Raw genomic sequence first — 14,906 nt, forward strand, 5'->3', positions numbered from 1 at the left:
CTGCAAAAAATAATGCGACTAATCCCTAAAGAGAGCGGTATCCGATTGATCTCTTTTGTCTACATTGGGGCATAATTGATCCCCTCTAGTCCCTTTTGGGTAATGTTGGGATTAGTCATGTTGAAATATATATAACCCATTTTAAGAAACATAAAAAAGGGGCAACGAAGTGTTTTTTTTAGTGATTTGAAATTCATATGGCTAGCTCAAAAAGCATTAAAACGCCAATTTTCCTTCTTATTTAGTATTTATTGTCTTTGATTATTTAATTTGTGTGTGTATCTGTCATCTACTTCAAATGCTTCACTGGTGTAGAGATACTACACACGGGAAATTTTAATCCCATTATTAATGTTGGGAACAGTTATATGTTCCGTTATCCTTCGATGGCGTCATGTAGTGTCATGATATAATAGCTCCGTTATTTTCAGTAGCTTGTTATTCCGTTATTTTACGTATAATTGTTAATTTTACTTTAAGTTTTGTTCAATTAGGTATGTATTTTCTTTTTTTTTTTTTGTGTGGCACCACGCTAGTTATTAATTAGTTTAATTCACTTTCGAGAATTTTACTAAGGCCAGAACCATGTGCGTAGGGTTCTGCGTAATCGAGGTTATTATATATTTAGATATTTTCTGGTTTAAATGATTTACTCCAAGTATGATACGTTTTTCATTTTTAAATTTAATTCTTTTAATTTCGATTCCCGCACTATCCGCCATTTTACTCTCAACCACATGAATAGCGTCCTTTTATAGCACGCGGTTGAGTTGTGGGGAAAAACGAACTTAACGCGACGATGAACAGTGTTTCGTGTAGAACAAGCTAGCTAATGAAAGAAAACAAACAAAATAACGGGATTTTTGCTTTTTTTGATATTTTTGCTCATATATATTGAATAATTGAAGTAAGAAGGCAGGAGTGGCCGTAAAATGCGTTGATTAATTTGCAAAATTCTTGTTGAATATTAAGATTCATATTTCTTTTAAGTGAACATTTTTACATAATTTTTTTGATGGATTCTAAGCTAGAAGGTAAGTAAAATTTTTTAATAGTAATTCTTTCGCAATAAGAGTATTTTCAATATATTTAACATTCCGTCATTAAGAAGAAAAGGTATTTTTTCTCTATATTTTTAACTTTAGGAACAAAAAAGTTACATACATCCGCGGACATCCGGGCTAAATTTTACATATGTTATAGTCGCAAGTATTCTCTAATAGTCGAAAGAAAAAACCATTGCGAATTCTTTGCACATCTATTTTTAATTTTTTTTTTTTTTTGTAGATTTAGTTATCTCTACATATCAAATAGGATGTATGTACGTACCAGCTCCGACAAGATATTTGAACCTTTAAAGCTGATCTACAAACGGCATAACCAATTCCCTGGTACAGGAAACAAACACGTAGCCATAAAACATACAAAAATAAACGCACAAGGTCAACAAGATCACACCAAAAGCAAAAAGGGGAAGATCATTGACATCAACCTGCCACAACCTACCGCACCAGTCACCAAGGCATAAAAACAGGTACATACAATGGATTGATGAAGATAAACCAAAACCAGGTTTCGGCAATACCAATGACGGCAACACTGCTCGTAGGTTTTTCGAAAATTCTGAGGCTAGTGCTGAGATTACGGGATTGGATGTAACGCTCATCAAAACATTCGACACTATCCTTCGCGCATTAGCATCTGTGTACAATATAAATATCAAAAAACTTGAAAAATTTGCGGTCGAGACTAAAAAACTATACATAGATCTCTATCCATGGTTTAATATGGCTGTTACAGTTCATAAATTCTTAGTGCATAGTACTGATATTACAAAATCAGCAATTTTACCTATTGGTCAACTTTCCGAGGAAGCATAGGAAGCCCGTAACAAAGATTTGAGACGATTCAGGGCTGATAACACACAAAAGCAGTCGCATGAAGCCACGAATAGAGATCTTATGAATATGTTGTTTATAACATCGGATCCTTTAGTTAACAGTTTTAGGGAGATACCTAAGAAAAAATTTAAAAGCCTGACTTCAGAATTCTTAAATTTACTGTCCCCCGATAATGTTGAGGAGTCAATAAATACCCCAGTTGTTTCAAGCTTTCACAGTAGTGTTGCTGATGTTCATGAATATTCCACAAGTGACTCATCCAATGAAAGTGATGATAGCGAATAATAACATAATTATAAAAGATAACTTACCCTATAACTTTTTGTTGGATCAGGTTTTATTCAATTTAAATCTATTGTCTTTTCTACTTTGTATGACACTTTACTTTTAAGTTTTTGTAATAAGTAATTTTCACATAATTATTTACATTGTTATTATTGTTATTGTAATTCACTTTTACATTCCTGACTGGTACTATAAAATAATTCTGTAAAAATTGTAGTGCCAGGATAAATACTCAAATAAATACAAAATATGTATGTACATATGTACAGTCACTCACATAAATAAGTAGACACCCCTTTTTGGATAATTCTTACAATTTTCGCTTTCGCAAATTTATTTTAACTAATTTCCCATAAGAAAATTTGTCACGATCTATAACAAAAACTAAATTATATTTAAAAAATTCGACGAATTTTATAAAAAATTTAAATTTTTTTTTCCGAATTTTTAGAATTTTTTGGAGTATTGAGATTTGTATTCCATTCAATTTAAGTACAATAAAGTAATATTCTTTAGTCCTTTAAATTTTTTTGGATCTATGTCACTTATTCACATGAGTTACTGTATATGAAATAAGCAAATATATGCATATGAAGTAAAATTTTGGAAAAAAATTAAAAAAAAGAACATATGGCTGAAAAAAATGACGTAGTTGTAATAAATGACTGCATATGAAACGGAAAATCTCATAAAATAATTTTGTCCAGCTAGCTTGTTCTACACGAAACACTGTGCGACGTTACAAAACGAAGTGAACGAAGTGAGTTAAAGATAAGTTTTCTCCAATATGGTACAAAGGAGATTGGTCCTATCGTTCCAATTCTGGTATACATGAGTACAATTAGTCTATTCATAGGACACATAGTACAGGTCTACAAGTAGGATATGTAGCAGCACCAACATACACAGCCACACTCACATGATAAAATGCTTGTTCTTGTTCGTTTTTGTTTTTTTTTTTTTTTGTGGATGCGATTTGGCACTGTTGTACTTCTTAGGTACAAGAAAGGTGTAGTAGCTGCTAACGAAAACTGCGTAAAATTTTTATCGTAAAATTACAAAGAAATACCCTTATTTACTTTCAAACGAGCACTTAATTACATCTCTCTTTAAAATCCATATGTTTTGGACAATTTTAATTAACAAATTGTGATATTTTATTACCGGGGACGATTGCTAAAGCACGACCAAAACCGTTGGGGGAGGTATTAATAGACGCGTTTTTGCCTCGCTTCCAACAATTCGAATAATTTTTCGCCTTTGGACTACTGATAGCAGGATAAAGCGCATCTTTTAATTTCTCTTTCCACATTTTTGGAAGGGTTATTGCAGTCGACCTCGGTTTCAAACTGTTTTTCGCGGAGAACTTTTGAACGGGTAGAAAAACTTAGCACCCGTGTTTGTATTCTTAATACTGGAATAACTACGCGTCCTCAGATACCCCAATCCAAGACTTTTGTATAATTTTCTATAGGCCCCATATAGGTGCACCACATTTTCATACTAAATTCGTTCAAAAAAATTTAACATCACAGCAACCCACATCTGATATTCCGCTCCTTTTTTGTTTCCCTGCGTCGCTTTCCACGACAGCAACCCCGGTAATTTTGACACTTCGTTTAGTGTCAAACGCATTTTCCACGCAGGTTCCACTGAGTTCTAAAATAGTTTCACACTGACCAAATTGTCAAACGGCAGTGCGTTAGAAAGAAAAAGGAATTGCTCCCTTCTCATACATATCATACTTGTAAACCTGTACTATGATAGGACACGCTCAAACAAAAGGGAACAATTCAACAAATACAAAAAGACAAAACTGGCATTAGCCGCATATTCCTTTGCGACTCATCCCGGACTCAACCAAGACTAATTGCATTTTTGCTGCTATATTTTCATTCACAGGTGTAGGTATGTATGTGCATATATTCAGAAGTACCTAAATACATACATGAAGTACCTAAATAGTACATGCATATATAACTTTCGCATTTGCGAAATATTTGCTAAAATAACTCCGATTCTGTTACTCATTAACCAAGCAATAATTGTCCATGATTTATTAACAAAACAAAACGCTTTTCAGTATATTCTCGCATTCATCTACTTACATACGTATCTGCTTATTCATATCGGTAAGAGGGCACACTAAATGGGCAAAGAGGCAAATAAACGGAAGAAATCACCGAAACTGGTTCCGTGACTAAGGAAAAGAAAGTGAAAACTATGTGGCGTGTAGAGCTGAAAGACTATGCAATCGTAATGTATTTGTCGGTATTTTTTTTTGTTGTTGTTGTTATTTCTTTGATTTGCTGCTTGTTTTTTGTAGTTCGAATTTGTAGGCACCGTATGCCATTATTGTTTTTATTACAACCAATATTATTGCTGTTGGATTGTTGTGCATGGTTTTTGTTTTTTATCGTGATCGTTTATGAGGTTTTTGTTCAAATTTTTTGTTTTACAAAAAAAAAATTGTGGAATGCTGATGCACTTACATTGTTGTGTTTTCTTGTGAAGTCTGAATTTGGGTTCAATCTAAAGCTTATAGGGATGTATTAACTATGGTTGAGCAACACCAAAGACCCCATCAGAGTTGGGTATCACTTGTCCAAACCTTTTGAAGTCAAAGAAGGCTTCATAAAAGGCATCTCCTTATCGTGCGACTTCTTTAATTCGAAAATTCCAGCAGTAGAATTATTTTTGGCGTATTATAATCATATCGATTGGCCTTAAAAACCGCGCCGTCTGTGCTACCTTCCGTGGCTGGATAAAATGAGAAAAAGTTGAGTGACTTATTATTATTGATTTTCCGACAGCGTGAATAAATGATGTATATTGGAATGATTTTCCAGCATCCCTTATCAAATTTGGTTTCGAGACAAACCGATTTCGGCGTTGTGCCAACATCAGTGTCCATTTTCGTTCTGATCTGTTGTTGTCGTTTGTCTTGTATTTATAGTTCCTCGGTACACGAGCAAATATTGTCAAAATGGATGTTTGTGTATATTTATATGTATGTGCTGTGTGTTCGTTCAGAACCGAGGGTGATTTTTCTATCGCTTTGCGTGGCTGACTTCGGAAGGTAAAAGTCAGTAATTCTAGTCATTTGACCTTCTTTATGGGTGTGTTGCTTTGGTGCGTTTATTGTTTTGTGTTTATTTGTTGTTGTGTGTTTGTCTGTTGTAGCTATGATTACTTTGTTTCTTGTAAACAAGTATTAAAGGCTCAAATATTGTACATTATCTAGTTAAGTCTTCTAAAATATACCATATCTTAATTACTTACTAACTTAATTGGCGCTTAACCGTTTAAACGGTTATGGCCGTCCAACAAGGCGCGCAATCCGCTTCTTTGCTCTGCCAACTGACGCCAATTGGTCCCACCAAGGGAGTTTAAATCATTTTCCACCCGGTCCGGTGGTGGCCGCCCTCTACCTCTGCTTCCATAGACGGGTTCCGATAGAAACACTTTCTTGGCCGGAGCGTCAACTTTCATTCGCATAACATGACCTAGCCAGCGTAACTTCTGCGTTTTAATTCGCTGGACTATGTTGATGTCTGTGTAAAGCTCGTACAGCTCATCATTAAATCTTCTTCGGTACTCGCCAACGCGTACAGGTCCATAAATCTTTCGAAGAACTCTTCTCTCGAACACTCCCAGAGCCGCTTCATCTGATATTGTCATGGTCCATGCTTCTGCACCATATAGCAGAAGCATGATACCATATCTTAAAATATTGTAAAAAATGTAGCCCAATATAATAGTTTTTAAATAATTAACTATTACCCGGTGCGTTGCAGCCACAGATAAACATATTTCAGAAACCAGACTTTCTATTTTATTTAGTTATAGCCCGTGGCTTAATGCTATCGTACTTTTTTTTCTCCCACTTCCTCTCTTTCTACCTTTTCCTCCTTTTTATTTGTACCCCCTTCTCTAAACTTCCCTCTTTCCCTACGTCCTCTCATCAACCTCCCGCTGCCTTTTTTTCTATACTTCTATGCTTTCTATGCTTATAGAAGTACACAATTTCGAGCAAATCGCGTCATACATATTTTGGAGTAGGTCGGTCCACTTTCCGAATGGAAACTTAGGTTAACTATGATTCGAGTCAAAAATTCCAGAAAATAGTAAAAAACATTAAAAAAGAAATAGCGATCATAGAACACAAGGTCAAGAATATCTCTTATATATTTTGGTTCCAGTTTGGGGCGGTTAAGGAGTAAAATATAAGAGTAAAAATAAAGATCTGTCTATAGAAAAATATTTTTGCGCGATTTACCTCCGAGGAGATTAAAGTCGAGCTTCTCTTCCAATTTGCCTACTCCTTTTAATTTTGCTTTTAAATTGGCTGATCGGAATCTACATCCTTTACACCTTTACGAAATACACTCAGAGTCTTTGTCAAATCATATATGAACACATTTAACATTCCAGGCCATACAACCCCAGATCTACATATATCCGGAAAAGTAGCATCAACACCGATAACACTCTCCAAAACCTTCGGGGAATGTGTTCATCGTTCATACAACAAAAACAGCAGAAATTTATATATGATATCGTCTACTATAACTCTGCAGCTAGTTTCCTTAGTTTCGTACTAGCGCAGAGTTATTAATATAAGAAATGGTAATAGCTCTAGTTTTGTCCCCTCGCAGTGCTTTCAATTGACGCCTTTACCATTGTGATCTCCTACGAAATTGCATTTTCTTTTTTTGCAGACTTTTCGAAAGCGTTCTTAACTGGTTTAGTCGTAGGTGGTTCTAAAAAGCCTGTGCCTTTGCTTAATTAATTTAAATTCATATAGCTCTGTTTGAAGATTTTTTAGAAGTGTCACTTGGCAATCCTACAAACATATTAACAGTTGGCAACCACTAAAGAGATACTACCGTTTTGTCCACGAAGCGAGTTTTATTCGAGTCGTCAAAGAAGCAAGATATACGAACGTGCAGAATTATCGAATTAAATATTAAATTCATGTAAACTCAAAGAAGATATTACGTTATTATATTTCCAACCATTTGACTTTCAATTAAATGTATTAATTAAATCTAATCGTGTATATTTCGTTATTGAACTCGGAGTGCCTGAAGTAAGCACAAGCCATCCATTGACAGAATGATATTTGGTATTTGATCTAAATCTGATGACAGTTTCCTTATCAAAACGCAAATAAATCTAAGAGGTCATTAGGAATAATGAAAAATATTGCGGTTTGTTCTTTGGCCCTCTTTTCTGTGCTAAATTTTGGTTAGTTCACCAAATGCTAATTTTGTTCTTAAAACCTCTTTGAAGCAGTCTTTAACCTGTGAATGAATGAGATTGTGATGTTTGTTCTGTTTCGAGAAGTGGATTAGGTAAGTATTTTTTTTTTGAGTGCAAAACGGAGAAATTGATAATGAGACCTGATGTTATGATCAATCACAGCACCGTAGGTCTTGCAAGTAATCTAGGCCAAGCAGCTCGACACCATTGACCTCTCAAATAATTCAACTATCAAACAATCTGTCTGTTTTTGAGAGTATGATACGCTGGTTGGTTACTGGGATGCCGGTATACGAGCCCAAGTAACACACGAGAATGTAAAGTTAAACTCAGTTTAGCCCTTCACATTGATTATTTTAAAAGTAGCTGTAGACATAGCTAAAGTCGTTAACTGGTGCTAATTGACAAAATCAAGGTCTATCACATGGTTCCTCCCTTGGTCCTCCCAACGTAGTAGGATAACTAGTGCATTCGATACTCAAATATCATACTTTCTGCGTTTTTTTTTTCAAATTTATTTGTAGTAGAAAACCCGACCTTAATTTGTAGTTTTTGTTAAGTTATTCCAATTGGTTCTTTGGACTGTTCGAGAAAAAAGTCCTGTCGACGTTTTATAGTCATGCCAACCGCTACGTCATGTTATGTCAATGCACGAAGAGGAAGGTATTCCTATCGACACCCATATTTGGAAACAGCTGAAAGGGGAGACCTCCGCCAAGAAGACATGATATCTCTTTGTGTTCGCAATTGGTATAAGCTACGTTTTGAAATAGGGATAGTTAGCCTGACATTTTACGCATCTTCAAAATCTTCTAGACGTTTAAGCGCCAATTGATTGTGACGACAACATTTCTTCATCTTTCTCCTTTCAATCAAACAAAGCCACCAACATAATGGCCCACAGTCATAGTTTATGGCTCTAAATTAAGTCGAGCTTTTTGCAAATTGCAAAACTCTTTTATTTAAGTGTGAATATGCGCCAATAAAGCTAAATTTATAACAAGTAAGGAAGGCTAAGTTCGGGTGTAACCGAACATTACATACTCAGTTGAGAGCTGGGGAGACAAAGTAAGGGAAATCACCATGTTGTAAAAGGAACCTAGGGTAACCCTGGAATGTGTTTGTATGACATGTGTATCAAATGGAACGTAATAAAGGTAAAATACTCTTTATTTTAAGAGGGCGTGGGCCTTAGATCTATAGATGGACGCCATTTAGGGATATCGCCATAAAGGTGGACCAGGGGTGACTCTCGAATTTGTTTGTACGATATGAGTATCAAATTAAAGGTGTTAATGAGTATTTTAAGAGGGCGTGGGCCTTAGTTCTATATGTGGACGCCTTTTCGAGATATCGCCAAAAACGTGGACCAGGGGTGACTCTAGAATTTGTTTGTACAATATGGGTGTCAAACGAAAAGTGTAATAAGTGTTTTAAAAGGGAGTGGGCCTAAGTTCTATAGGTGGACGCATTTCGGAATATCGTTATAAAAGTGGACCTGGGTTGACTCTAGAATGTGTTTGTACGATATGAGTATCAAATTAAAGGTGTTAATGAGTATTTTAAGAGGGCGTGGGCCTTAGTTCTATATGTGGACGCCTTTTCGAGATTTCGCCATAAACGTGGACCAGGGGTGACTCTAGAATTTGTTTGTACAATATGGGTGTCAAACGAAAAGCGTAATAAGTTTTTTAAAAGGGAGTGGGGCTTTGTTCTATGGGTGGACGCCTTTTCGGGATATCGCCATAAACGTGGACCAGGGGTGACTCTAGAATGCGTTTGTACAATATGGGTATCAAATGAAAGGTGCTAATGAGTATTTTAAAAGGGTGTGGGCCTTAGTTCTATAGGTGGACGCCTTTTCGAGATATCGCCATAAAGATGGACCAGGGGTGACTCTAGAATTTGTTTGTACGATATGAGTATCAAATGAAAGGTGTTAATGAGTATTTTAAGAGGACGTGGGCCTTAGTTCTATATGTGGATGCCTTTTCGAGATATCGCCATAAACGTGGACCAGGGGTGACTCTAGAATTTGTTTGTACAATATGGGTGTCAAACGAAAAGTGTAATAAGTGTTTTAAAGGGGAGTGGGCCTAAGTTCTATAGGTGGACGCATTTCGGAATATCGTTATAAAAGTGGACCTGGGTTGACTCTAGAATGCGTTTGTACAATATGGGAGTCAAACGAAAAGTGTAATAAGTGTTTTAAAAGGGAGTGGGCCTTTGTTCTATGGGTGGACGCCTTTTCGGGATATCGCCATAAACGTGGACCAGGGGTGACTCTAGAATGCGTTTGTACGATATGAGTATCAAATGAAAGGTGTTAATGAGTATTTTAAAAGTGCGGGGGCCTTAGTTCTATAGGTGGACGCCTTTTCGAGATATCGCCATAAAGGTGGACCAGGGGTGACTCTAGAATTTGTTTGTACGATATGGGTATCAAATGAAAGGTGTTAATGAGTATTTTAAAAGTGCGTGGGCCTTAGTTCTATAGGTGGACGCCTTTTCGAGATATCGACATAAAGGTGGACCAGGGGTGACTCTAGAATTTGTTTGTACGATATGGGTATCAAATGAAAGGTGTTAATGAGTATTTTAAAAGTGCGTGGGCCTTAGTTCTATAGGTGGACGCCCTTTCGAGATATCGACATAAAGGTGGACCAGGGGTGACTCTAGAATTTGTTTGTACGATATGGGTATCAAATGAAAGGTGTTAATGAGTATTTTAAAAGTGCGTGGGCCTTAGTTCTATAGGTGGACGCCCTTTCGAGATATCGACATAAAGGTGGACCAGGGGTGACTCTAGAATTTGTTTGTACAATATGGGTATCAAATGAAAGGTGCTAATGAGTATTTTAAAAGGGTGTGGGCCTTAGTTCTATAGGTGGACGCCTTTTCGAGATATCGACATAAAGGTGGACCAGGGGTGACTCTAGAATTTGTTTGTACGATATGGGTATAAAATGAAAGGCGTTAATGTGTATTTTAAAAAGGAGTGGGCCTTAGTTCTATATGTGGGCGCCTTTTCGAGATATCGCCATAAACGTGGACCAGGGGTGAATCTAGAATGTGTTTGTACGATATGGGTATCAAATTAAAGGTATTAATGAGGGTTTTAAAAGGGAGTGGCCCTTAGTTGTATATGTGAAGGCGTTTTCGAGATATCTACCAAAATGTGGACCAGGGTGATCCAGAACATCATCTGTCGGGTACCGCTAATTTATTTATATATGTAATACCACGTACGGCATTCCTTCCAAGATTCCAAGGGCTTTTGATTTCGCCCTGCAAAACTTTTTCATTTTCTTCTCTTTAATATGAAGAAATTTTCGTTTTCTTCTACTTAATATGGTAGGTGTCACACCCATTTTACCAAGTTTTTTTCTAAAGTTATATTTTACGTCAATAGACCAATACAATTACCATGTTTCGTTTCTTTTTTCGTATTTGGTATATAACTATGGCATTTTTTTCATTTTTCGTAATTTTCGATATCGAAAAAGTGGGCGTGGTCATAGTCGTATTTCGGCCATTTTTTACACCAATACAAAGTGAGTTCAGATAAGTACGTGAACTGAGTTTACTAAAGATATATCGATTTTTGCTCAAGTTATCGTCTTAAAGGCCGAGCGGAAGGACAGACGAACGACTGTGTATAAAAACTGGGCGTGGCTTCAATCGATTTCGCCCTTTTTCACAGAAAACAGTTATCGTCCTAGGAGTTAAGCCTCTACCAAATTTCACAAGGATTGGTTAATTTTTGTTCGACTTATGGCATTAAAATCATCCTAGACAAATTAAATGAAAAAGGGCGGAGCCACGTCCATTTTGAAATTTTCTTTTATTTTTGTGTTTTGTTGCACCATATCATTACTGGAGTTGAATGTTGGCATAATTTACTTATATTCTGTAAAGATATTAACTTTTCTTTTAAAATTTGAATTTAAAAAAATTTTTTTTTAAAAAGTGGGCGTGGTCGTTCTCCGATTTTGCTAATTTTTGTTAAGCAGACATAAAGTAATAAGAGTAACGTTCCTGCCAAATTGCATCTTGTTATCTTCAACGACTGCCAAATTACAGCTTGCAAAACTTCTAAATTACCTTCATTTAAAAGTGGGCGGTGCCACGCCCATTGTCCAAAATTTTACTAGTTTTCTATTCTGCGTCATAAGTTCAATCCACCTACCAAGTTTCATCGCTTTATTCGTCTTTGGTAATGAATTATCGCACTTTTTCGATTTTTCGATATCGAAAAAGTGGGCGTGGTTATAGTCCGATATCGTTCATTTTAAATAGTGATCTGTAGGCTGCCAGATTACTGCAGCGTTTTTCAGGCGGGAATCAAAGCAGTGAAGAAAGCAGCAGAAATTCTGGAGGAAGCGAGCTTAAGCTGCAGCCGCGTCAATATATTTATTGATAGTCAGGCTGCGTTTAAGGCAATAACCTCACAAAGTACTTCATCGAGAAGTGCTTTGGAACGCAAAGAAGCTTTGGAAAAACTTCGCTCCATACACGTTTACCTAGGTTCCCGGTTATAAAGGTATAGCAGGTAACGAAAAGCCGATGAGTTGGCAAAGGAGGGTGCAACACTCGTTGAGTCGACGATAGACGTCCCAATCGGTTTGGGAGAAATCAAAAGGAGTTGCATATGATCCAACAAACAGGAAGGGCGTTGACAAAAGCGCGAGGCCGTAAAATTTCTAAGATCAAGTGCAAAGCAAAAGTGGCTCATATCTCGGAAGAGAGAAGACTTATGCGCATACTGACTGGACACTGCCTTCTGGCGTCACATGCTTATAAGTTAGGCCTCGTCAGCAACAGCAAGTGCAGGGAGTGTTAGCTGCAGGAAGAAACGTTTGAGCACGTTCTGTATTCGTGTCCTGCGCATGCCAGGTGCGGCAGAGTTGCCAGATCTCGAGGCAGCAATTAAGCTGGGTCCCAGAAGTTTGCTAATATTTGCCAAGAGGACGTAGTTATTCTATAACATATATCCTGGCACCTGATTCGGGGTCTTCCGTTTATTCGTCAAACAAATTTTGGTAACAATATGCACATATTCACTATATGTGAGATCTTTATTGACCGGCCAGTTCAACCTAACCTTACTCACGGCTATCGTAAGATGATCAAACATTCGGAGGCTAAAAAGAACGAACGATTCTAAAAAAATCAATTCTTCATATCTCTAAAAATACATCCATTTCAAGTCCTTGTACTCGTAGCAATTAAGGTACTTCCCGTAGGATTCGCGGAATGTTATCGATGTTAAAAGTTGTTTGCTGTATATTGAGCCGGTACATTCTGGAAATCAGCACATTTATAGTACTAACCCAACAATGGAAACAATTGATATGACCACGTTGAATATGGAACAAATGACTGGACGACGAAAAAGGAGAGTTGAAGAGCGGGGGAAGAAGAGTGAGAGATAAAAACTCCTTAAAATGCATGCAGATATACCAAAGTTATTGCGGAGCAACGTCTGCACGTATTGCTTCTGTAAAATATACCTGCAGGTTCGTTGCTTAAGTCGTTTGTTATGAAGTGAAAAGCTAAAGGGTTATTGGAGACGCTTTGTAACATTTGACCCTGAAACTGCATCTGCTATTGGGTAAGCAATACGATTTGACAAATAAAGGCTATAAGCTCCAAAATTTTTTTATTTAGTAGCTAAAAAATATTGAAAACAACTAGACCGGGCGCTTAAACGCACACAAAAGTGTATGCGAGTGTGATTGACATGTGGGTGTAAAGCGAAATATGTAAATTTTGCCTTTTATTAACTTTCGAGGTTTCTTTAGTAATAAAAAATTATGTAAGCCAAGTGTTACTCCTGAGTCAACAATTTGTGGCCTTGTTGCATTTAAGGCAGTAGTAAGAGTAGGTAGGAGTAAAGCAAAAAAAAAAAGTATAAGAAAAGTAAATGCGTCTGGAGACGCTACTTACCAACACATATGAATAGTAAATTTGTTGTGACAAAACGCATTTTGTCTAAAGCTTCAGCTGGGTTTTAAAAGATGCCGTTTTGTGCAATTTTAACAGTTGCTTGGCGTTCCTACAAGTTGTTCAATTTTTTTGATGGTATTTTTTTTTTGTTTTGTGTTTTTTTTTTTTTTTTTGTAAAATATTTTCACTATTACTCAATAGTGAAATTAAACGATAAATGAAAATGTTGTTTTGCAGGAACAGATTTGTGAGATTTTTGCACTTTTTTGCTTTGAAAATCCACAACACTAAATTAGCCAGCTGTTGTTGGGTACTTCCAAGCAGCAAATTTTTTTTTTTTTTTTTTTTGCAAACCGGCTGACCAATAAAGCAAAATTCAATGTGGTAATTTTAGATAAAAGCTTAACTGCTTAGTTGGTAGTTTGTTGATTTCTTAAGCTGGTCATGTGCTTATGTGTGTGTAATGAATGTACGAGCTCTTCATTTTGGCCTTCATTGGATGCGCGTTTGAGTCGATTTGTTTGTTGTTGACAATGAAAATGAAAGTGATTTGCTGCTAAATTTAACTTCGTTGATTATTTTAAGCACTTAAACTCTGATTTTTATTATTTGTTTGTTTTTCGAATTTGCTTTAATTTATAACGAGCTTGTTTGCTTAATAATTTTGCAACTTTTATGTTTGTTCACTTATTTTACTTTGTTTATTTATTTGATGCAATAATCTATGGATCGACCAATGTTGTTGCTATTTTCGTTGCAATGAGCCAATTTAAAATTCAAACAAACTTTTAAGTTTATTATAATTTCGCGCTTAGTTTTTAGTTTTACTTGTTGTTGTAAAAACTCAAACAAAAAAAATCATAAAAAATTTAACGCACTTGTATAAGCAACTATTATTTTCACCAGCTTTATATTACTATAAAGTAAAAATAATAATCATCACAACTAAAATTCATTTTTTTAACTACACCGTCAACAACTTTTATAATTTGGTCGCATATTTGACGCTATATTTTTTTTTGCTGTAAATTCCAAGATATATTTTACCATTCAAATTAACAAACACTATGCAGCTTAACGAAATTTAAATTTTTTTTATTTGCATACACAATCAATAAAAACAAAATATTAAATATTAAAACTCATTTAAATATCTATTGATTTTAAGTTTTTTTTTTAATTTCTTGTTTCAATTTCATATTTAGCGCACCATACTCGAACACCTTCCGTTGTCGCCTGTTGCACATTACCAACTGAATTTTACGGCAAAATTATTTTGAATTTTGTCGTTGCCGCTTTGTTGGTTGCGCTCTATGTATTCACAGTTGTTATTGTATAAGCTCAGCTTGCGCATGCGCGCATGTGACGCTGGCTTATTGCGTTAAGCTTTTGCGCAGGCGCAATTGTTAGCTTCGCCTTTTTGCTGTTTCCAACTGTTTATAAGCTTCGAAATAACTGCTAACGCCACCATTTGTTTATTTATTGTTCCTGGTAAAAATTTGACTG

The 14,906-nt window shown here is 36.0% G+C and overlaps 1 protein-coding gene across 3 annotated transcripts in view; it reads right to left on the reverse strand.

Annotated features, from left to right (window-relative positions):
- The window catches only part of LOC137233799 (serine proteinase stubble-like), a 727,732-nt gene extending 713,096 nt beyond the window's left edge, over nt 1–14,636 (reverse strand). For 2 of the 3 annotated variants that reach the window (XM_067757196.1, XM_067757241.1), the window contains exon 1: nt 13,401–14,636. In XM_067757196.1, coding sequence (XP_067613297.1) covers nt 13,401–13,440 — 40 coding nt within the window. In that variant the 5' untranslated portion in view covers nt 13,441–14,636. The remainder of the gene's footprint in view (nt 1–13,400) is intronic. The other variant, XM_067757212.1, reaches the window with a different exon arrangement.
- Between the last annotated feature and the right edge of the window lie 270 nt (nt 14,637–14,906).

Source organism: Eurosta solidaginis, chromosome 1 (assembly GCF_040869045.1).
Source record: "Eurosta solidaginis isolate ZX-2024a chromosome 1, ASM4086904v1, whole genome shotgun sequence".
Classification (NCBI taxonomy): domain Eukaryota; kingdom Metazoa; phylum Arthropoda; class Insecta; order Diptera; family Tephritidae; genus Eurosta; species Eurosta solidaginis.